Consider the following 22,684-nt stretch of genomic DNA (forward strand, 5'->3'; position numbering starts at 1 on the left):
GGGTCAGACAGGGCTGCCTGACAGGGACAGGCCCCTGGCTGGGCTGGGAGCACGTCATACCCGTTTGCCGGAGAGCAGGCTGGGCCTGGAGGCCTGGGTTCAGCTGTTTGGTCTCAGCACAGGCCACTCTCTGATTCCTGGGCTATGCATGGGCACAGCGCCCATTTCCAGCCGGGGCCGGGGCTCTCCCGGAGAGGACCATGTAGGCGGAGGGCTGCGGAGTGCCCTGGGCCCTGCTCCCGTCATCCTTGGTGGAGGTGGGGTGGGGGGTTGAATTCGCCTGCAGCAGACTAGGAACCACCCTGTGAGCCTCCTGGGGAAGCCAGCTTGCAGCGTCTGCTGTCAGGAGATGCTGACACTTGACTCCAGCCTGCACTGCCCTCCACAGCCCTACGTCACACACTGAGGAACAGGGGCGGAGGAGGGGGATATTGGACATTGGGGGACAGTCCCCCAAGCCAGAAGCAGGTGGCTGCAGCGCAGCAGTGCCCCAGACAGTGTGGCGGGAGGGAGGGGAACAGCGGGACTATGTGTGGCAGCTGACAGCAGGAGGGGAGAAGGCACCATCAGGGCCGCGTGCTCAGCATGCAGGGACCCTGAGCAGCGCGCCTTCGGCCAGAGCAGTAGGTGCTTCTCCGGGTCCTCACTGAGCTTGGGCCTGCTCTGCACACTGACCCCACACCCTACAGTTGGGGTGAGCAGGGTGACTCCAGCCTCCTAGACATTCCCCCGGGGAGGGTCCCACAAACTGCCAGGCATGGGGAGTGTCTCCCCACCACCAGGGCTTCTCCAGGGGGCAGTCAGAGCAGGAAGGGGTATCTCGGGGCTCCTGGCTTCTGGGATGCCTCACGTCCCAAAGAGAAGGGGTGGGTCTTGTCTTTCCACGCTGCCCACCCAGCCCCCAGCTCCCAGAGTGCGTGGACCAGGGTCTCGGCACTGTCCCCAGTCTCGCAGGGTCTTTGGCCCCGTTTACTATCCTGATGTAGGAATGCAGGCCAGGTTTTTATTTCACGTGATGAAGATTTCTCTTGATTGGATCAAAATCATTTTTTTCTAATATTTTTGATATTTTTATTTCAAAAAGGATGGGAGAGGGAGAGAGAATTAGAAACATCAATGATGAGAGAGAATCATTGATTGGCTGCCTCTTGCACACCCCCTACTGGGGTTCGAGTCCACAACCTAGGCATGTGCCCTTGATGAGAATCGAACCTGGGACCCTTCAGTCAGCAGGCTGACGCTCTATCCACTGAGCCAAACTGGCTAGGGCCGGATTCAATGCATTTTGAACTGACGTGAGGCCCTTCCTTGCTGTGCCTCTGACCAGATAAAGGGACATGCCCCCTCTCATTGTCCCTTCTCCTCCAGGACACAAACTGCCCTCTGTGGGCCAGCATGACCAGCAGGTCCCTTCCCTCCAATCCCCGGGAGGGGGGGTCCCAGCATCTCACCTGCTTCGCTCAGCTTGGCCTCTGCCTTGTCCTCAGATGAACTGAATATTCCAGAGCTTTGTCATCAGTGGCCCCTGCTCCACCGAACATGTGTGTCACCCGCAGCAAACCTTTGGGCCCTGGCACCGGCGTCGCCTGCCACTCACTTGTCCGTTTGTCACCATCTCCTCACAGGCTCCTTCCGTCTTATGTGACCACACAGACACCCACGAGTCTGAGCAGAGGGGAGAGAGACACCCCCGGGCTAAATGTGGCCTCTTGAGAATTTAACTAAAAGTGGGTTTTGTGTTTTTTGTCTGAAAAGCGTCAAGCTATTTGTAGCCCAAGTTGGTTGAACAGATTTTTCTGGGTGTAGCTTATATTTGTACTCATTAACTTCTTTTCCTTATGAATTAAAAAGTAGCACTTTTTTTTTTCCCACTCAGGAGTCTGTTTACTGCTCTCTCTGCATCACAGCCAGCACTGTGCCTGCTGGGGAAGCAGACGCAGTCCCGCCCCCGGGGGGCCACAGCTCAGAAGTAGGTAAAGGTGGCGTGTCGGGCCCCACCCTGCTGCTCCTGCCCCTTCTCCATGTGCTGTTTGACGGACAAGAGCTGTGTGAGGGCTTTGCCTAGAGTCTAGACCAGTGGTCGGCAAACTGCGGCCCCTTGAGTGTGGCTCTTCCACAAAATGCCACGTGTGGGCACACACGCACAGTGCGATTGAAACTTCGTGGCCACACTCAAAGAGCTGCAGTTTGCCGACCACGGGCCTAGACCATTGCAGTGTCCAGGCTGGGAAACTCAAGAGAGACCTTTCTGTTCCACTGGGCGAACCAGAGGTGCATCCTATGAATCTGCTGGCCAATGCCCTCCTGACCCATTTCTTGACTCCAACCATATCCCAGACAGATACCAACAATATTGAGCAATGGGTGCTGCCACCCTAGGGTCTCTCAACCGACAGGGGCAGCTCTGGTGTGTCTGTGGTGGGATTCGGGGCTGTCCCCTGGACTCACAGTCAGGGGAGACCACAGCCCCAGGGCAAGGAGCAGCTTTGACCCTGGTCTGCCCCGATTTCTCCTTCTGGGGAGCAACTCCCGGCCCTCCGCACGGTTCTCCAGATGTAAAATGCTGCCTTTCTCTAATGCAACTGCATTCTGTCCGTAATCTTTTGGAGCTCACTTAATAAGAATCATGCGTATGTGGTGTGCCTTGTCTCTTCCGTCTCACATCTCCAGAGCTGCTCAGAATCTTGCCTGGCTGGCATGGCTCAGTGGTTGAGCGTCTACCTAAGAAGCAGGAGGTCACGGGTTCGATGCCCAGTCAGGGCACATGCCTGGGTTGTGGGCTTGATCCCCAGTAGGCATCGCTAGAATGCCTACTGGCTCCCAGAATTCTGTGCGACTCATTGGAGGCAGCCAATCAATGATTCTCTCTCATCACTGATGCTTCTCTCTTTCTCTCCCTCTCTCTTCCTCTCTGAAATCAATGAAAATAAAACAAAAGAAAAAGAACCCCTCAGAATCTTGTTCTCGAGCACCTCGCATCCTCTGGCCCAGCTATTGACCTGCAGTCCATTCTCCTCAAGGCCTGTTTCAAACCCCCTGAACCAGGGCTGCCTGGAGCCCCCTCCCCCTGAGCCCCGGGGCCCTCTGCAGGGGCACGTCTGCCTAGTCGGAGACAGGTTTCTGTTTGTCCTCCTTTGTCCCCACAAGCACAGGCTTGCACGGGACAGTCCGTGCTAAATGTCCAAGTGTTCACTGACCAACTGAACCATTTGCCAAGCTACAGGCCCCCGAGACAGGGTTCCCACAGAGCCCCTCAGGGCTGATGAAGACCCTGAAGTCTTCCCTGGCACCTCCAGTGTCCCGTCCGGCCCCGTTCCTTTATCCACAATTCCAAGTTCTCCAAAGCTCTGAAACATCAAGGTTTTTCAGACTTGATGGCAAAGCCGCACCGGAACTGATGTACAGCCATTTATTATGGTTTCCCCCCAGTTCCTTTGAGGAGCAGTGCTCCATGACAAAAATCTTAACGTGTCATTACGGGGTACCCGGGTTCCAGACAGGTGTCGAGTATAACGTATAATATACACAAAGAATTCTGAATTCCAAACCCCGGGTCCCGAGCCTTTGGAAAGGTTGGGGCAGTGAGGTGTCCTCACACTTGTCACCCGTCTGGACCAGGAGGAGGTTCCCGGTCCTGGGAAGGGCGGACTTTGGCCGCAGAAATGGCAGAGTGACCATGCCGCTGCTGTGACTTTCACACGGATAGGCTGTGGGCTGGTGGTTCAGAGATGTCGGAGCCCCGGGACCCTCTTTGCCCTGCCCCTGGGCGGATGGAGGAAGCAAGGGGCACGCGAGGGGCTGGAGCGGGAGGAGGGTTTCCTGTCTGTGGAGGGTGCAGCAGGTCACCTCCCTCCAAGGGGTCCTTACCTGGAGACGTGGTGCCCACAGGTCTGTCCCTTCCTGCCGGACTAAAGGCTCCCGGTGCGCCACCTGGGAGCACTCCAGGCTGAGGGTAGCAGGAGTGTGATTGTGACAAGGAGGATGGGGGCACTCGTGTTTGTGAGTTCCGTGTATTCACTGCAGGTCCGGGGCGCCGGCTTCCTCACATGTAAAGGGGGCGCAGTGCCCCTCGCTGCCCTCCAGCACCGGACGCCAGGACCCCTCTGGGTCTGCCAAGCAGAGGGGGTTGCAGAGCCGGAGCTGGCATGAGGCAGCCAGACCCCACGGGGCAAGTTTTACGGAAGCGCCACCGGGCAGGGTGGTCGGAGGCCCAGCTGGGGACTGGGGGCCATGGGGACAGGAGTCGCAGTCCAGGCGGCAAAGGGACAAGGGGGGTGGGGCCGTGGGGATGGGGGACCCTGCCCCTGACGGATGGCGGGGAGGGCGTGGCCGCCAGGCTGCCGGCGCGGGGATGGGTGGGGGGCGCCCGGGTCCCCGCCCCCGCGGGCCGCGCCGGGTCGCGCGTGGGCGCGGCGGGCGCCGATTGGCTGCCGGGCGCGCGGGCGGGGCGGGCGGCGGCGCGCGGAGGGCCGGTCACCCCGCAGCCCGGCCTCGGCCTCGCCGCTCATCGCCGCGCCCCGCCCCGCCCGCGCGCCCGCCGCCGCACGTCCCCCACCGGCGGCCACCATGAGCACAGGCCTGCGGTACAAGAGCAAGCTGGCGACTCCAGGTGAGCCTGGCGCCCGCCCGCGCGCCCGCGCGCGCCTTTGTCCCCGCCGCCCGCCCGTCTCTCACTGTCTCTCTCTCCGTCTCTCCCCCGCCCGCCGGCCCGGAACCGCCCGGACCCGGACACCGACCCAACCCCGACCCCGACCCAGCAGAGGACAAGCAGGTACGTGCGTTCCGCCGGTCACCCCGCTGGCTGTCACCTATTGTGGCACCGACGCTGCGGGCGCCCAGGCGAGACCCCGCCCCCGCCGGCCCTCACCCCACCCTGTCGCGATAACCGATTGTCAGCCGGGGCGGTGCTGCAGTGCCTAGGGCTGCGGATGGGAGGGGTGGGCGCCAGGCCATGGGGCCTGGCCTCTGACCCTCACAGCCAGAGCGCGCACTCCTCCCAGGATGGGTGGAGCGGCCAGGCGCCCTCCCACTGGTCCAGCGCCTGCATCCTCAGGCTGACCTGGCCGCGTACTGAGGGTCCGGAGTGAGGCCACTGGTGATGGCAGGGCACAGGCTGGGGGCCCCTGCACCAGCCAGAGCCCCCGGGTGCGGGGTCTCCGTGTTCAGCAGCCAGCACAGAGGCCCTGGGCAGCCCCACAGGGGAGCCTCCCCCCACCCCACCCCGCTCCTCTGCGTCTTAGGCCCCTTTCTCTCTCCACACCAATTTGAGTGGCCGGTCTGTGGCCAGGCCTCTTCTCCAGGCTGGGAGCCTCCAGGGCCTGGTCTGAGTCACCCCCAAACCCAGCAGAGGGTCTTCCCACCTAGTGGCCATCCAAAGCCGTTGGCTTGGTCTGCACCCTCCAGGACCCGGCAGGAGGCTGGTCTGGGCACCCACTGTGAACCCCAGGTGGAGTCAGGGTGAATGAAACAGAGCTGGAAACCCAGAGAGTGAGATGGGGGTGGGTAACCTGGTGGGCTGGGGCTCTGGAGCAGCCCTGCTGGGGCCTCTCTGGCTTATTTGTGGGAGAAAAGACAGGCCCAACCTCGCACCAGGGTGGCCCCTGGCAGCCCTGGTGAGGATGGAGGCTCGTACAGCAGGTAGATGCTGGGTGGAGCCCCGAAGTGCTGGCTCAGGGTGAGGCAGGTGAGCTAGGTACGGACCAGCTGGGAGTCACTGGCTGCCTGACACCAGTCTCCTGGCAGGGACACACCCTGCCCTGGGACTCCTGAGGCTCATGGGGAGGGGCCCAGTGTCAGCCTCACCCTGCCGGTGAGGGGCTCCCCAGGGAGCCCAGGCCGGCAACTGCCTCCCCATCGTTGGCGGCTTGGACAATGCCTGAGATGCAGGGGCACACACCGCCAGGCCATTGTTTGAGGGAGAGAGGGAAGGCCTGGAAGATCAGCCCCCATGGCTCCTGGGCCTGCAGTCACTGGCCAGGCAGTTGCTGCCCAGCACCAGCGAGGGCCCTTCTCGCCGAGGTGTAAGTCCCCTCAGGCCTGTGTCTGCACCCCCTTGAAGTCAGCTAGGTGCCAGCCTAACCCATCCCCTGCCCCTGGGACCTGAGGGAGAGGGCACCATGCAGCTAGCGGGGGAGACCCGGGAGCAGGGCGAGAGAGCCAGGCGGTGCACATGTGGCTTCGCTGTTACCGTGGTTGGTGTTACTGAGCCGCAGCCTGTCCACACTCTTGCTACTGAAAGGGGGTGGCTCTCTGGGCTTCCACCCCATCTCAGGAAGCAGGGAGGGCTCTGGTGGCCGTCGGCGCCCTCCCTCCGATCCCCGTCCAGGCTCAGGCAGTGATGGAGGCTCTGTTGGCTCTGGTGCCTGCTTCCAGAGCTGACTCGGGTGATTCTAAGAATGGAAATGCCTAGAGAGTCTCGGGCTCCAGGAGGAGGTGGGCGCAGCTGTGTCTGGGGCTCGGGAAGCCCTGAGAGGAACTGGTTGTGCCTCAGGGCCAGAGAAAGGCGGTGGCAGGGCCCCTTCTCGGGGCTCTCCCGGGGAGGCCACTGGCCCTGTCTGGGCACAGTCGGGTGATGGGGCAGGCAAGGTGGGAGCTGGGAGTGAGACTCTCACCCTCCCGACCTACGCCTCCCAGAGGCTGTGCCTTACCAGCGGGGACAACGAGGCGATCTGGGAGCCGCGAGCTCTGCCAGACACCAGGCTCCCTCTCGGCCTGAGCCCAGACCCAGGTCTGTCTGTCTTCCTGGAGATGCCCTGGGCCTGAAATGCCAGAGTTCTGGGTGGGTGTTGGGCTGAGCGCCATGTCTGAAGTGGACTCAGCCCAGAGGCCTCCTGCAGGTCAGCGTGGCCAGTGAGGAGGCTTTCTTGGAACCGGGACTGGGGGCCTGTCCGAAAGAGCTTGGGGCCCTGTGGCTTCCCCACTCTCCATCTGCTCCTCTCGGATGAAACGCCCCCCTGTGCCCAGCTGTGGGCCGACTCCCCATCAGGTGCCGGTGGCTCCAGCACCACCAGCCTGGCCAAGGAGACAGAGGCTCCTCGACCAGGGGTGGGTAGGGGAAATCGGGGGGGCCTCCTGTCCCTACTGACGCACACAGTCTAGGGGGGCAGCCTCTTCATACCCGGGCTCCTTGCCAGACCTCCCTTCCGTTCAGATTCTAGGTGGGAACTGGAGGGGATGGGAGCGTTTGGTGCTCAGGAGCCCACTGTGGTTCCTGGGTGGCCACATGGGGGTAAGGGCCGAGCTGCTGGAGCTCTCCAGTCCCTGTGTGCCCAGTTCTGTGGGTCAGAGGGGCTCAGAGGGGATGGCTGCGGGAAGGGGGGCCCACTCCACACACCACCTCTGCTGGCCAGGGCTTTCTGGGGACAGCCATGACAGCGCACGGGTGGCCTTCAGGTTAGTGGAGCGACATGCTGGCCGCAGCATCCAAATTTCCAGAGGTGGAACGGGGTAGGTGGCTAGAGATCTGACTGGCTCCTTCCTGCTCCAAGTCTCCTTGGGCCTGGGAGGGGGTGGATAGAGCAGTGGAAGGATGGAGGGTGGGGACAGGTCCAGGCGCAGGAGGTTGGCTCTGATTCATGGGGAAGGTGGGCTCTGTCCTCGTCCGTTTCCCTCACACGTCTTGGGGGCCACGCTGGTTAAGTAGCCCCAAACATACACACAAATATGCACACACGGGGGCGTGGGGGGGGGGGCGCTAGGGGGGCGGGAGGGCAGTTCAGCCTCCAGCCTCCAGTCGAGGGGAGGAGGCCGTGACGGGAGGGGTGTGCCCAGGGTTAGTCCGGACGCCGTGTCATCGCCAGCGGTTTTGGGTGGAGTCTGCGAGGGAGAGTGGGGTGCATGGGCCGGTCGCGTGTGGGTGCGCGTGGGAGCGGCCTTCGGCGCCCTCTGGCGGACAGAAGCTACAGCGCAGCTCTGGGGGGCGGGACGCAGCGGCCACAGTCCCCCCTTCCCGCCCCCAATGGCCCGCGGGTGGGACCCGGCCTCACCTTCCTCCCCCCACGCGCCCCATCCTTTTACCCCGCTGGCTGTCCCGGCGCCTGGCCTGAGCCCGCGAGTCCGGCAGCGGGGCTCCCTGCCCGCGCCGCGTGCGCCACTGCCCCCCGCAGCAGCTGTCGGTGGCTCCGCCCGCGGCCCAATTTCCAGGCGACCGTTTCCCGGCGACGGCGGGCGGGGCGACTCCGCGCAGCCCCGCCTCCGGTTCGCGTGCGGAGCGGGGCCGGCGGTGGCGACGCCGCGCGTCTCGGGGCGGGTCCGCAGAGGCAGGGGGATGGCTCGCGCGGCCTCCGGGGTCGGCGGCACCCCGGGTGGGCCACGTCTGGTTTCCCGGCCTCGGCCCCTGTGTCCCTGAAACGGGACCGAGAGAGCAGGGCTTCGAGGCACGACCGCGTTTGAGTCCCCCGAGAATTTTGGGCCCGTGTCGGCCTGACCCGGTTTGGGGGTCCGAAGGCGCCCGCTGGGCCCGGGGGTCGCTGTGATGGATTCCCTGGCGGCGCCCCAGGACCGCCTGGTGGAGCAGCTGCTGTCGCCGCGGACCCAGGCGCAGAGGCGGCTCAAGGTGTGTGGGGCGGGGAGCGGAATGTGGGTCAGTGTCCAGGGCTCCCCGCGGCGCGACGGGCCCGCACGGGGCCAGGTCCACAGGTGGCGGCGCGGACCCGCGGGGGCGGGGCGGCTGGGCGCCGGGATCTATAAATAGCCCCGCTCCAGCGCCGCTGCAGCCGCCACCCCCGCGGCTGGATCCGGGCCACGGGGCCTCCCACCCCCTGGTACACTCGCGAGGGGTGAGTATTGAGGCCGGGCTTCTCCTGCCCCTGAAGGGCCTGGGCATGTCCCAAGGGTCTCAGTGTCGGTGCCCTCTGTCCACCACTCAAGGGAGGACACTGCCTGTGTCCGCTGTGGCCAGACCTCGCTCCCTACACACACACACACACACACACGCACGCACACACACACACGCACGTACACACACACACACACAGCCTTAGGACCCTGCAAACCCCTCCTTGAGGCTGGGGCAAAGGTGCCTTTGCCAGCCACCCCCCTGACCTGTCTTCCCACCTCCTGGCCTTTGCCCACAGGCCTCACTCCTTTCTCCCATTGAAATGTCCCACTCTGGGGGCTCTGTCCTCTGCTGCCTCCTTGCCCGAGCCGGGATGGGGGACGGCATGGGGCTGCCCAGGAGCCCCAGGGTACCCCTGACCTGCCCTGCCCCTGCCCCCAGGATATTGACAAGCAGTACGTGGGCTTCGCCACGCTGCCTAACCAGGTGCACCGGAAGTCGGTGAAGAAGGGCTTCGATTTCACGCTCATGGTGGCTGGTGAGTGGGCCAGGCTCCCCGGTGGGGTGGCTGGGGCCACCGACTGGCCAGGATCTGTTGTGGGGCCCTCCGACCTCATCCGACCCCTTCCCTGTATCTGTGGGCAGGTGAGTCGGGCCTGGGGAAGTCCACACTGGTCCACAGCCTCTTCCTGACCGACCTGTACAAGGACCGGAAGCTTCTCAGTGCTGAGGGTGAGTGAACCCCGAGCTGTCCGGGCACTGGTCACCATCCCCTCCTGTGTGACCCCTCAAGGGGTGCCCCTCCAGGTCCATCCCCCCTCCCCCCTCCCCACAGCATGGGGCTTCTGTTCAGGGTCCTGCAGGAGTGGCCTGAACCACAGCAGGGCCCTGTGGCTGGGGCCAGAACACAAGGATGGAGGAGAACAGCATCCTGGCTGCCCAGGGGGCGGGGGAGGCCCTGTCGGTGAGGCACCTCCCAGCTGTGTCTGCCTCCCCCGCAGAGCGCATCAGCCAGACGGTGGAGATCCTGAAGCATACGGTGGACATTGAGGAGAAGGGCGTCAAGCTGAAGCTCACCATTGTGGACACGCCGGGCTTTGGGGATGCTGTGAACAACTCTGAGTGGTGAGGCAGGCCTGGCTGGGGGGGCAGGACCCGCCCAGCTGACCCAGCCTCCCCCGGCGCCGGCATGCTGCCCTCACAGCCCGGCCTCACGCACCCTCTGCCCGCAGCTGGAAGCCCATTACCGACTACGTGGACCAGCAGTTTGAGCAGTATTTCCGCGACGAGAGCGGCCTCAACCGCAAGAACATCCAAGACAACCGGGTGCACTGCTGCCTGTACTTCATCTCTCCGTTTGGGCACGGGTGCGTGACTGTCCTGAGGCCAGGGGCCACCCGCCTCCATGGCCATTCCTCCCTGAGCCCTGCCCCCCCCCCCGCCCCACCATGACCCCAGCAGCCCCTCACCACCCTGGCTGCTCCCTGCAGGCTGCGGCCGGTGGACGTGGGTTTCATGAAGGCGCTGCATGAGAAGGTGAACATCGTGCCCCTCATTGCCAAGGCTGACTGTCTGGTCCCCTGTGAGATCCGGAAGCTGAAGGAGCGGGTGAGCATCCGTGGCAGAGGGTCTGGCCCAGGACTTGGTTCCAAGACCCCGGTCATCAACACACCAGGCCCAGGGGACCTTGCCAGCCCTGAAGCTGACAGCCTTGCCCCACTGCAGATCCGGGAAGAGATCGACAAGTTCGGAATCCACGTGTATCAGTTCCCCGAGTGTGACTCAGACGAGGACGAGGACTTCAAGCAGCAGGACCGGGAACTGAAAGTGAGTATGCCGTCCAGTGGGCGGGGAGGGAGCTAGAGTCCAGTTCACATGGCGCCTGGAGGAGGCCGGGTGTCCAGGTCCCACGTGGGGGTTGCAGCAGAGGTCTGTAGCCTGGGCAGTAGAGTCTCTTCGCTAGCCCGAGAGGACTAGGGGCACCCATGTTCCTGCCTGCCCACAGGCACAGCTTCTGGCCAGGCCCCCACCCTAACCCTGCTCCTTGGTCTCCTCGTGAATCCCCAGCCACTGGTTGTGCAGGCGCTGGCTCCCAGAATTCTGTGCAACAGAGGATGGGGTGGCTTTGAGTGCCCCTGCCCCTGGAGTGGTTATGACCAAGCTCAAACTGGGGACACGTGGTCACAAGGCCAGGAGCAGGGCTGGGCAGGGATATCACTAGGAGGCATAAACTCAGTTATAGGCCCTAGGCCAGTGGTTTTCAACCTTCCTAATGCCGCGACCCTTTAAGACAGTTCCTCATGTTGTGGTGACCCCCAATTTCATTGTTACAAATTGAACATAGTTAAAGCACAGTGATTAATCACAAAAACAATATGTAATTAAATATGTGTTTTCCGATGGTCTTAGGCAACCCTTGTGAAAGGGTCGTTCGACCCCCAAAGGGGTCACGACCCACAGGTTGAGAACCGCTGCCCTAGGACAAGCATGTCAAACTTGTGGCCGACGGACCGCATGCCTCATTTAAGTAAATGCCGGCCGCGAGTTTGACATGCTTGCACCTAGGCTATAGGCTGCACCAGCTCTGGCCTCAGCCAGCAGCAGGGAGGCTGGGGGGTGAGAGGGGTTTCCACGAGGATCTCTTTGGGGAGAGGTCATTGATGGTGATGCTGGCGGAGCTGACCAGGCGCTGAGTGCCCATGCCCCTCTCCAACCACTAACCCACCCTAACTGGGCGTGAGCCCTTGCACCTGCCCCTCTGCAGGAGAGTGCACCCTTCGCGGTAATCGGCAGCAACACGGTGGTGGAGGCCAAGGGGCAGCGAGTCCGGGGGCGACTGTACCCCTGGGGGATCGTGGAGGGTGAGTCCAGGCATCGGGCACAGCATGCTGGGCGGGAAGGCTGACCCTTGGCTGGCGCCCCACCCACTGCACGCTCCCGCCCCACAGTGGAGAACCAGGCGCACTGCGACTTCGTGAAGCTGAGAAACATGCTCATCCGCACACACATGCATGACCTCAAGGACGTGACGTGCGACGTGCACTACGAGAACTACCGCGCACAGTGCATCCAGCAGATGACCAGGTGCACCATCCCCCGCACCTGGGCGTGCACCTCCTGGCCTCAGACGCACCTCCATAACCAAGTTGTCCTGGCTGCCCACCCAGACTTGAACCCTGCCCCAGCCCCCAGATCGGCTCCCCAGCACCTTGTCTCCCCAGCCCAGCCCAGAGGTGTGGGAGCTCAGGAGGGCAGCCTTGGTAGTGGTGAGGTTGGCTGAACCTCCCAGCAGCACTGTTCCTCTTGTCCACCCTGCAGCAAACTAACCCAGGACAACCGCATGGAGAGCCCCATCCCCATCCTGCCACTGCCCACCCCTGACGCTGAGACGGAGAAGCTTATCAGGATGAAGGATGAGGAGGTTGGTGAGGCCTGGAGCAGGGGCGGGGGTGGGAGGAAAGGCTAGCAGCTGGGGATTGAGCCGGGAGCCTCCCATCTCATTTCTCACCCCACCTTCCGTGGTTCCTGCCCCACTTCCCAGCTGAGGCGCATGCAGGAGATGCTGCAGAAGATGAAGCAGCAAATGCAGGACCAGTGACCCCTCCCCAGCCCTACGTTGCCATGGATATACTGCCAGTTTCTGGACTGGCCCTTTCGACTCCTGGACCCCGACTGGCCTGGATTCGACCCTGGATTCATCTGGATCTCTGACAGGCCTGGAAGCAACCCCAATCCCAGAGTGGCCTAGACCCAGACTGTTCCTGACCTGACCCAGAGATGTGGGGTCACAACCCCAGCCATCCCTAATTTATTCTCAGCATCAGCCCCCTCCCTCACTTGTATCTGTTTCCATGGGGCCTGGGCAATGGCCCCCACTCTGGCCTTGGAGGAGCAGGAGCTGGTTGGGCTGTGACTTTTGAGAACCACCCCCCCCCCCCCGCCATCTCAGAAGGTCACGGCCCTCAGACTCCAGGCCCTACTCAGGCAGAAGAGGGGAGCAGATCCCCAGGGTCTCGGACCTATTCCCCCACCCAGTGTCACAGCACAGACTTGGGAGCTGTGTCCCCCTGCTCCCGCGGGCCACCCAGCACATGCTGAGACCTCACTTGGTGTGGATGCGGGCCAGGTCCTCTCTTCCCTCCTCACCCAGGAGCTCAGCAGGCAGATGGGGCACCCTAGGCACTTAGGGTCTCTCCAGACCTAAGAAGGCCAGGATGGAGCCAGGGGTTGGGATGCAGTGATAGCCCGTGCCCCTCCCCCACAGCTGTGGCTTGGGCAGGGCTCCAGGAGCAGTGGGCTGTGGGCCGTCCCCTGGCAACCCCCACGCCTAGACTGCTGTTCCCTGCCTGTGGCTGGGGGTCCTGCTCCCCAGCATCATTGTTGCCCTGGGTTCCCGAGCCCTTGGCCCCATCCACCATCCCCTGCCCACCCGCATGAACCCCTTCCCCAAGCCCCATTCTCCAGTTTTGTTAAGTTGTGAATGCCCTCCTGTCCTGGTGACGGGAGAACAATGTTGGTGAACGTCGCTGCGGGTGTCCGAGTGCTCCTTTTGCCCCCGGGCCGAGTGGGGGCGGAAGTTCGGGCGGCGCTGGCCCCAGCGATAGCGCTCTATCAGCAGCCCGCCGCGCCTGCGGAGGCAGCCTGGGGGTTATTTCTGGCGGGAGCAGCTGTGCTGTGGTCGGTGTACGGGGAGCGCCGGGGCCTGGCAGGGACGTGGCGGCCTTATCTCCCGGTTCTTGGGCAAACGCCTCCACTCCAGAGCGAGCCGGGCCGCCATCCTCTCGCCATGGGCTCTGGTGAGTCTGGTGGCCGGGCCAGGCCACACGCTGAGCAGAGTCAGGTTGGGAGGCCCTCCACTCGTTCTGGCTGCAGTGGGGGGAGATTGGGGTCAGACTTGGAGGAAACTTGCGGCCAGTGCGCGGGGTGGTCGCGGGGGCGAGGCTTGCGAGCGCTGGGGGAGCGCCGGTCTCCGGGGCTGGAGGTCGGGCCGGCGCTCTGGGTGCTAAGGGACCCACCCCGTTGCCCACCAAGCCACCCGGCTCACCGCGGCGCTTCCTTTCCAGGGCCGCGCGGGGCGCTGAGCCTATTGCTCCTGCTGCTCGCGCCGCTGAGCCGCCCGGCCGCGGGCTGCCCCGCGCCGTGTCGCTGCGCCGGGACGCGCGTGGACTGCGGGCGCCGCGGGCTGACGTGGGCCTCGCTGCCGGCCGCCTTCCCACCGGACACAACCGAGCTGGTGCTGACGGGCAACAACCTGACGGCGCTGCCGCTGGGGCTGCTGGACAGGCTGCCCGTGCTGCGCGCGGCGCACCTGAGCGCCAATCCCTGGCGCTGCGACTGCCGCCTGGTGCCGCTGCGCGCCTGGCTGGCCGGCCGCCCCGAGCGCACGCTCTACCGCGACCTGCGCTGCGCCGCGCCCCCGGCGCTGCGGGGCCGCCTGCTGCCCTACCTGACCGAGGAGGAGCTGCGCGCCGCCTGCTCGCCCGGCGCGCTCTGCTGGGGGGCGCTGGCGGCGCAGCTGGTGCTGCTGGTTCTCGGGCTGCTGCACGCGCTGCTGCTGGCGCTGCTGCTGCGCCGCCTGCGAAGGCTGCGCGCCCGCGCCATACACCGCCTGTCGCTGAACGCCCTGCTGATGGCGGAGCCGGCCGGTGACGGCGAGTCCTAGGAGAAACGGACCGGCGCTGAGCGAGGTGGGCCTGCCAATTGGGCAGGACCCTGCCCCAGGAGCCCTTGCCCTAACCGGGAGCCACTCTCCTCCAGCCAGGCTTCATCTTCCAGGCCCCGCCCCGTCTGCAGGCCCTGGCCCACCGGGAGGTCGCTGCCAGCCCGCCGCTAAGCCCTGGGGACCAACTGCAGCCCAGACGCTGCGGAGTCCCTCACGCCAAACTCCAGTGCAGAATAAACCCTAACCCTTCTCCCGATCTGATCCGTCTCTACACCCACAGCCTGGGGACCCTCTTCCCAAAACCACACAAAAAGCTCTGAGCAGCAGTTCAAGGGGACACTCACCTTCCTACACCCCAAGTAACCTCCAAACATGCGGTCAGTGAGTAAACTCTCCCCAGCCACTGACTCTCACAGAAGTTCAAGTGGGGAGGGGACCCCAAAGGACAATGACACACTCGGGTAGCGAGGACACTCGGCAATGAGGACTCTGGGAGAGTGAGGACAGTTTGGGGACAGTGAAGACACTGTGGACAGTGAGGACCGTGTGTGAACAGCCAGTAAACGTACAGCCAGTGCACAGCGTGGTCGGGGTGGTTGGGGTGGTCGGGGTGGCGAGGCTTGTGGACAATGGGGGTCGCGGGTCTCTGAGGCTGGAGTCAGGCCTGGTGCTCTGGGTGCTGAGGGACCCCACCCAGGTGCCCAGGAAGCCACCCAGCTCACCGCAGTGCTGTGGAGACAGCAAGGACACAGCGGGGACATCAAAGACAGTGTGGGGCAGTGAAGACAAGGGGGGCAGTGAGGACACTGTGGGGAGAGGGATCCTGGGGAGTGAGTACCCTGGTGGGGGGTCTGTGAGGACACTGTGGAGACAGCAAGGACACAGCGGGGACATCAAAGACAGTGTGGGGCAGTGAGGACACTGTGGGGAGAAGAAGGAGCTGGGGAGTGAGTACCCTGAGGGGGAGGGGGTCTGTGAGGACACTGTGAAGACAGCCAGGACACTGTGGGAAGAGCAATGATACGGTGGGGACAGTAGCACACTGTGGGCAGTGGGGATGCTGGCAAGGTTGGACAGCATGCAAACAGGACACTGGGGACAGCAATGACACAGTGGGGAGTAAGACGGGACACTGGGGACAGTGTGGGGCAGAGGACACTGGGGACAGTGTGGGGACAGTGAGGACACTGCAGGGCAGTTTTGAGAGAGGATGCTCTAAGTGGCAGTTTCTGGGGTCAGTGTGGGGCCACGGGGTGGCTCTGAGGACAGTGCTGTGCATGAGGTTCCCCAGTGGCAGCCTTCGGAGCAGTCAGGGTGAAGTGGGGGTGGTCAGGACAGCCTGGTGGCCCACCTGGAGCTCCCTGGGCATCTAGTGAGAAGCTCTGGACGGCAGGTGGGGCAGGGCCCAAGCCATGCAAGGCGGGGTCTATAGACGTCCCTGCGGGGGGTGCGTGGGCACCCGGGGCTGCAGGGTCTCTGAAGTCATGTCCTCCCCGTGCCACGCTCACTGCGGGAAGGCACCTCGGACTGCACAGACCAGCCAGGGGCTTCTCGGGGCCTTAAGTCACCCCTGACCCCTGGCTGTCAATCAGGGCTGGGGACCCCACTGTGATTGCCCTAGTGCAGCACAGGCTGCTTACAGGGGACCATGGGGTGCCCCAGTGAGGAGCTGATGTGTCCTCACTCCCGCCCAGATGTGGCCTCCACCTGGCTGGCCCTGTGAACAATGGAGGCTGCTCTCCATGGACCCCAAACAGGACCCCAGTGGAGCCTCAGGCCTGGGCCTCAGCCGCCTGGCACAGGAAGGCCCGGACCCCCGCTGACCGGGTCGGGGAGGCTGCCGCTGACATGGCCTTTGTCCTGGCCTTTGTAGGACAAGACGGATGGCTCTCCGGTCGGGCTGATGCTATCTCGGGTCTACTGGTGGGACGTGAGGCAGGAGCCACCCCGCCTTTGTAGGCAGGTGCGAGGCATCCGGCCGTCCTTCCAGGCTTCTTATCACCACATCGGAGATGGTGGCTCCTTTGTACAAATGAACTGCTACCCTGTCCTCCCTAGGGGTGGCCCAGCACCCCCAGAGCCTTGGTGGGGGTCAGAGGTGATGGTCGTTGTCACAGCAAGGAACACAGGCAACTTCCTAAACTTAGTCCCAAACATGGTGCCGGGAGGGGGCACCCCACTACGCTCCAGAGGAGGAAACGGACCCCACAGATGAGTCTCCTGCTGGGCTCAGAGCTTCCTTCGTGGCTGAGACCAGGCGCCTGGGACTCCCTCACTTCTCCTCACTGAGGCCCTCGAGGGGGCAGATGCAGGGCCCAGGAGAAAGCAGCTCCAGTGGTCCCAGGAGAAGGAGGCTCCGTGGGCTGTGGGACGAGGCCCCGGCAGGAGCTGTGGGGGGTGGTCAGCAGGAGCCCAGCTTCACTGCCCACAGGCTTGAGGGCTCCTGGGCCAGTACCCACGTGACAGAGTGAGCATCAGGGCTTTGAGGGCATGAGGGAGGAAAGAGGCTGGCGGTACAGTGCGGTCAGACCTAAGCAAGCACTTCTCACTTGGAGGATGGGGGGCTGAACCCCATGGTCCTCCCGGGATTCCCCCACCCCTCCTGCCTGTTCTCCAGGATTTAGACCTGCCCCTGCCAAGGTACTGACGGGGGGACACTGGCCTGGCCGCGATGGCTGACCTTCTCCAGGCTGCCCGGGAGCCCCTGGTCCCAATTCTGACCCTGAGCTGACCCTCTGCACACTGACCCCAGGGCCTCAGCCCCCAAGGAGTGTGGGGAAGTGGATGGTCCCAGCTCAGTGCCCCTGAATGGCCCTATTCAGGGAGGGAGAGCACAGACCGCTCAGCCCACACCAGGAGGCCTACCGTGCCCCTCACCCCACCATTGTCCTCCATCTCACGGAGAACACCCCAATTCCAGGGCCCCTTCCCCACTGACAGGCTGGTCCCTTCTGTGGCCCCAGACGCCTTCCAGATGGGAACAGGTGGGGGTCCATTCAAAGGCCCTGCACAGCCCCCCGCCCCCCACATCTCCAGCTCTCAGGCTGGCTGATTGAGGGCCCCTTGTCCTGCGGCCCAAGGGGTCTGGGCCCACGCCTCTGCTCCCCCAGCCTCCCTGGGCTCCCAGGACCCTCCCCTTTCCATCAAGGCCCAGGTCCGCCAGGGGCTCAAGCCACATCCCAGGCCTGCATGCAGCCAGCTAGTGAGCGAGTGACCGGTCAGAGGGTTGGATAGAGCGAGCCTCCGCCGGGCCAGACGGCATTCCCAGAGCAGAAACAGCCGTGACCTTCCCCTGGGAGCCTTGGTGTGTCCTCATCCGTGAAATGGTGGGTGCTGCAGGCGCCCCCATCCAGTCCTCCCCTCGCGCGCCGCCACCCCGACCAGGCACCAGAGGGCGCTCGCGGTCTGCGGAAACGCAGGCAGGAGGGCGGTGGGCGAAGTGGGCGCCGGGTGCAGACAGCCCGGGTCCCCGGAGAAACAGAGGCCAAGAGACGGGGACTTGCCCAGGCTGGCGGGCGGTGGGGAGCCGAGAGGGGCGGGCAGGTGGCACACCCCATGGGGACGGGGAGGGGTGCGCCCTGGGACGCTGACAGATGGGGAGGCGGGTGCGCCCCCTCCGCCGCTCCCTTCCCCTCCTTCTCCCCGCCTCTACCCCCCCTTCACCCCGCCCCCCCCGCGGGCTTGCTGACAGCCTGTCAACCCCGGAGATAAGGGACCTCTTCCGCCTGGCGGAGGGGAGGGGGTCAGCCCAGGTGTGCCCTCCGCCCTCCCCTCCATCCCTGACGCCTGTTTGCTCCGAAAACACTTATTGAGCCCCTGCTGTGTGCACCGAGCGGCAGGGTGGGCGGGGGGGGGGGGCAGAGCGGCTGCCAGGGGGCAAGAAGGCGACAGTGAGGGGCTGGCCTCAGCCCCTTGTGTCTCCTCTGCCTTCCACCCGGTAGGAGGCCTGGAGCAGGCGCCCCAGAGGAGTGGAACTTCCCCACTAACCTGGTGGTGGGGGAAGGGATGTGGGGTTCTCCAAGGGCCCCCCTCCAGCCTGGGGAGGCGAGGGGGAGCCTGGGGAGGGGGCTGGCCACTCACGGGGCGGAGGCGGCCCTGGGAAGGTCTGGGGGACCGAACCCCTGGCCAGGTTGTGGCGGTGGGGGTGCCCCCGCCGACCAGACGGAGCAACAACATTGGGGTGGGTGGTGGAGCCCTGGGGGCCCATAGCTCACTGCACAGTCTGCGCCCACCCCCGGCGTTTCCGATGGAAGACAGGCAGTGGGTGATAAATCACCAGCTCCCACCCCTACCCACCCAGGCGGCCATGGGAAGGGGGGCTGCATGGGACAGAGACAGGCCTAGAGATGGGAAGACAACCACAGAGGGACAAGCGGCCATGGGAGCCAGCTGACACCGGCCGGGTCCCTATACTCAGGGTGTCTGGCTTCCCACCCCTAGGAGCCCCCGCCACCAGACCCATCTGGAAACCAGCTGAGAGCCACCCTACCCCAGCTGACCCCCAACTGGGAGGAGGAGAAGGAGGAGGGAGCAAGGCCTTAGCAGCCCAACTCCTGTCTACCCTGGAGGGCCATAAATCAGCAAGGCTCTCCCCGCACTGCCCCCCCCCCCCGGCAGAGGGGGGTCTTTGGGGTCACTGGGCCTGGTAACTGGGCCTGGCCTTAGCTGTGTCCCTTTCCTCCTTAAACAGCCCTTGGGGCTTCCACTGGCTGACCTCTCCCCCTGCTGCTCCCCCCCCCAACCCCCCCCGGCATAGTCACACCTGGGAGTGTCTGCACCCAGTGCTGTCTGCTGGATGCACACTCACTGCCCTCCTCTGTCGGCAGGGAGACTTGGGGGGCTGGCCCTGCAGGAATTGGGGGGGCCTGGTCCTCCCCAGTGAAGCCTTCCCAGGGGTCCACCTTGCCTCAGGGAGAACGCCATCTGTCCCTCCTTCCAACCTGCCTTCCTGCCACACACACATCCCCAGGGTGCTGAGGCCAGCTGGACGAAGGGTGCTGAGAGATGAGCCAGGTGGGGATCCTCCACAGGTGGGTGTGCCCCTGGGGTCAGTGCTTAGTGGGCAAGGCTTTAGAGAGCCCATGGGAGTGCCCCCCATGGTCCAGAACCCCAGTCCCAGCCAGGCTGCCCCCGTGGCCTGTCCTGCAGACAACCCCTCAGGGCTCTGTGGCAGAGATAAGGCCACGTGTATACAAGGAAATGTAGGGTCCACCATGACATCTTTCGTGGCTCAAAGAGTTGGGGGGTGGGTGGAGATGGGGACTTGCTCGTCTTGAAAGACTTGGAGCTCTTGCAATTCTGTGCCTGAGAGAGGCATCGAGTGTCCTGGGGGCTGGCCTGGGCCTCGCCACGTGGACAGTCCCCTTGATCCTCAGGACAAACCTGAATTGCCTCTCACCCTGAGACGTCTAGAGCACTGACTGGTGTGTCCACAGGGGACTGGGCAGGCCTCCTGGGGGAGTCCAGGCTGAAGGAGCAGCACTGCTGTCAGGGGACACCTCTCCAGGGGCTGAGAGCGAGGGGCTGAGAGGTGTGCTGAGCTCAGCCTGTAGAGGGAGAGGGCAGAGGTGCCCGTGTGTGCAGGAACCACCACCCAACCATTCATTTCTTCTCAACTGCTGTTCTTCCAAACAGTGTGCAGCCCTGCAGGTTCACCCAGACCTCCACCCAACAGACACCCCACTCTTCCCTCCACCCCTCCTGGTGGGGTCAGCCCAAGGGGACTGGCCAGGTCCCTCCTTCCAGAGTCCCTCAGGGGCTCATCTCACCCTGATTAAGCAGGTCAGACAAATTGAGGGGCTCTGGGTCAGACAGACCCTCATGTGGCAAGGAGTGGGGGAGGGGACGCCCCAGCATGCCCCGCCCTCCCCTCCTGCCCAGTTGTGCTTTTTCTACCTCTGTCCCAGTCACACAGGGTCCTGGGGCCACCCTCACAAGGTCACTGCTCCCCTGCTGGGTAAAGGAACCCTCAGAGGCGTGAGGGTCTGGAAAAGAATCCCTCAAGCTTTGCCTAATGGGCAGCACCCCCAGAGAAATAGAGGGTCCCCCAGGCAGCCAGTTCTCTTGCCCAGGTGTGTGGACAGGCCTGGCATGGCCCAGCCCCAAGATGGAGGCTGCAGCCTGGGGCTGGAGATCCAGAGAAGGGGTGGTGGTGGTGGGGGGCGGCGGTGAGGATCCCAGGGCAGAGCCCGGGCAGTTGGGCTCTTGGGAGGAGGGGCGGGTGCACAGGCTTGGGAGGAGTCTTGAGGGGGCGCCTGTGTGGGGACCAAAGGCCTAGCTCTGCCCTGTGTCTGTGGAGAAACCTATTTGATGTGATTTGTATTTGCGAGTTTGCTTTTCTCTTTGCTTTGTTTATTTAAAGATGCTCTTGAAGAATTCCAGCCAGTCTTTGCACCGACTAAGGAAAGCGCTTCTGTCTAGGCAGGGCTGGGAGGGGTGGGCCCCCCGACAGCCGCCTGTCCTAGCATGCCCGCCAATGCCCCTGTGTGCCCACTAACGGTGCTTGCGGCGCGGGGGCTGCCCTGCCTCCCTGCAGGGGCGAAGCCTGGGGGCCGGCCTGGAAGAGCCCCCGTGACCAGGACCCAGAGCAGGGAAAGGAGCCCATGCACGTGCCTGTGCCGAGCCGGCACGGCCAGGTTCGGAGAGCCTGAGAGGGGGCGGTGAAGGATGGAGAAAAGACAGACAAGAGAAGAAAGCTGGGGCTGGGTGGGATGCTGCCCTCCCTGATGGAGAGACAGCGACAGCACCACGGCCTACAAGCCGAGTCTTTGTTTTATAGCCGGTTCCCACCAGGCAAAGTGAGGGCATGGTCAAGATCTTTACAACGTTCTCGTGGGTTTCGAACCTATTCAATGACATGCACCTGGTCAAGCTTTGTTTACTTGCTGCACCTCCCGCCGCCCACATCACTCAGCCACGTGGGACCACAGGTTCGGACCATATGGTCAAGCTTACGACCATAGCCTTTGGCTCTAATTGTGCTGGGACTTGCACGTGGCTTTGCCACGAGAGGATCGTGCCCTCTCATTAGTCCCAGGCTTGAACCTGTCCAAACGCTGTAGCCGCTCTCCACACGTGCCCCCCTAGATGCCCATGTGGAGGGGGTGCAGGAGACCATCAGCTTTCTCCACGGGAAAGGAGGTCAGAGTGGAGGGAGCCCTGCTCCCTCTCCTGGCAGCCAGCGCCTCTCAGGGCCCCCTGGGCTCTGAGGGATGGATCCTAGGGGGGGGGGGGTCCCATGCTGTGGGTCTCTCTGCTGCAGGTCCCTCATCTGGGGTCCTGCTCTGCACGGCTCTTCTCTGTGGGTTTCTGCTACAGGGATCTCTGCAGGGGTCCCTGGTCTGAGGTCCCTGTTCAGTGAGTCCCTGGTCTGGGGGTCTCTGGTCTCAGACGTTCCTACTCAGATCTCCCGGTGTCTGCTCTGTGGGGCCTTGGTGTGGGGCGTTCATGATGCTGCCTCTCCTTACTTGGGGTGTCATGGCCCTTCTCTCTGGGTTGGAAGCCTCCCAGGTGGCCTCCTGAGCCAACAGGAGGAGTGGCTGGAACATAACTGTGGCCCCAGGCCGTCCATGGAAAGGTGTTGAGGCTAAGGCCGACCCACAGGCTCTGCTCCACGAAGCTCCCAAGTCCTTGCTAGTCTTCAGGGGACCTGTTGTGAGTCTACTAACTCCTCCCCGAGTCCCTCCTGAGTCCTCCCAGGGTCCTCCCAGTCCTCCTGGAGTGCTCCCTGAGGCTTCTAGGAACTTGCCTGCAATCCCATCCCCCACCTTCTCAGGCTTGGGCGGCTCTGCCTGCTTGGGCCCCAGGAGGTAGCTGAGGTTGGCACCAGTGGGGCCTCGAGCCTGGAAATGCCCTGCAGAGTCCTGATGGACAAGGTGGACAGCAGGCAGCCGGTGTGCAGGTTCGGCAGCAGCCCTGTAACGGGCCGAGGCTGTCATGACCTCACTCCAGCATCGGTGTCCGGGTGTATTCCGTGGCTGGACTGGCGGGGCCTCCGAGACAGTCAGCCCTCCAAGCAGGCGGGACCCAGACAGGACTGAGGTGGCACCAGCCGCCCTGCTCCTCACATCACCTCCCACCACGCTCGCCCGACCCTCCTGGCGCCTGCTGGACTCCTGCTCTGCTTTGCCTCCCTGAACAGTGACCTGGTCCCTTCCATCCGGACCCTCCAGGGGTGTCTGGGGATGGGGAGACTGCACACACACACATGCACATGCACAAATGCACACGTGCATGCCAACACACGC

At 63.9% G+C, this 22,684-nt stretch overlaps 2 protein-coding genes across 4 annotated transcripts; both read left to right on the forward strand.

Annotated features, from left to right (window-relative positions):
* Positions 1-4,464: 4,464 nt before the first annotated feature.
* Positions 4,465-13,301, forward strand: SEPTIN5 (septin 5). Of its 3 annotated transcripts, none has more exons than XM_059676963.1 (12): positions 4,465-4,609; positions 4,761-4,771; positions 9,218-9,314; positions 9,422-9,508; positions 9,778-9,901; positions 10,009-10,143; positions 10,267-10,384; positions 10,502-10,603; positions 11,541-11,637; positions 11,725-11,860; positions 12,095-12,197; positions 12,318-13,301. In XM_059676963.1, exons 1-12 carry the CDS (start codon positions 4,567-4,569, stop codon positions 12,372-12,374), a joined length of 1,110 nt encoding a protein of 369 aa, XP_059532946.1. In that variant the 5' UTR covers positions 4,465-4,566; the 3' UTR covers positions 12,375-13,301. The 3 variants fall into 3 exon arrangements, with proteins under 3 accessions (XP_059532946.1, XP_059532945.1, XP_059532944.1); XM_059676962.1 differs by having other exon boundaries at positions 4,466-4,609; positions 4,758-4,771; XM_059676961.1 differs by lacking the exons at positions 4,465-4,609; positions 4,761-4,771 and adding an exon at positions 8,025-8,554.
* GP1BB (glycoprotein Ib platelet subunit beta) lies at positions 13,257-14,694 on the forward strand. The gene is made up of 2 exons (XM_059676964.1): positions 13,257-13,572; positions 13,840-14,694. Exons 1-2 carry the CDS (start codon positions 13,257-13,259, stop codon positions 14,436-14,438), a joined length of 915 nt encoding a protein of 304 aa, XP_059532947.1. The 3' UTR covers positions 14,439-14,694.
* The last annotated feature ends 7,990 nt before the right edge of the window (positions 14,695-22,684 follow it).

This window comes from Myotis daubentonii, chromosome 19, assembly GCF_963259705.1.
Source record: "Myotis daubentonii chromosome 19, mMyoDau2.1, whole genome shotgun sequence".
NCBI classification, from domain to species: Eukaryota; Metazoa; Chordata; class Mammalia; order Chiroptera; family Vespertilionidae; genus Myotis; species Myotis daubentonii.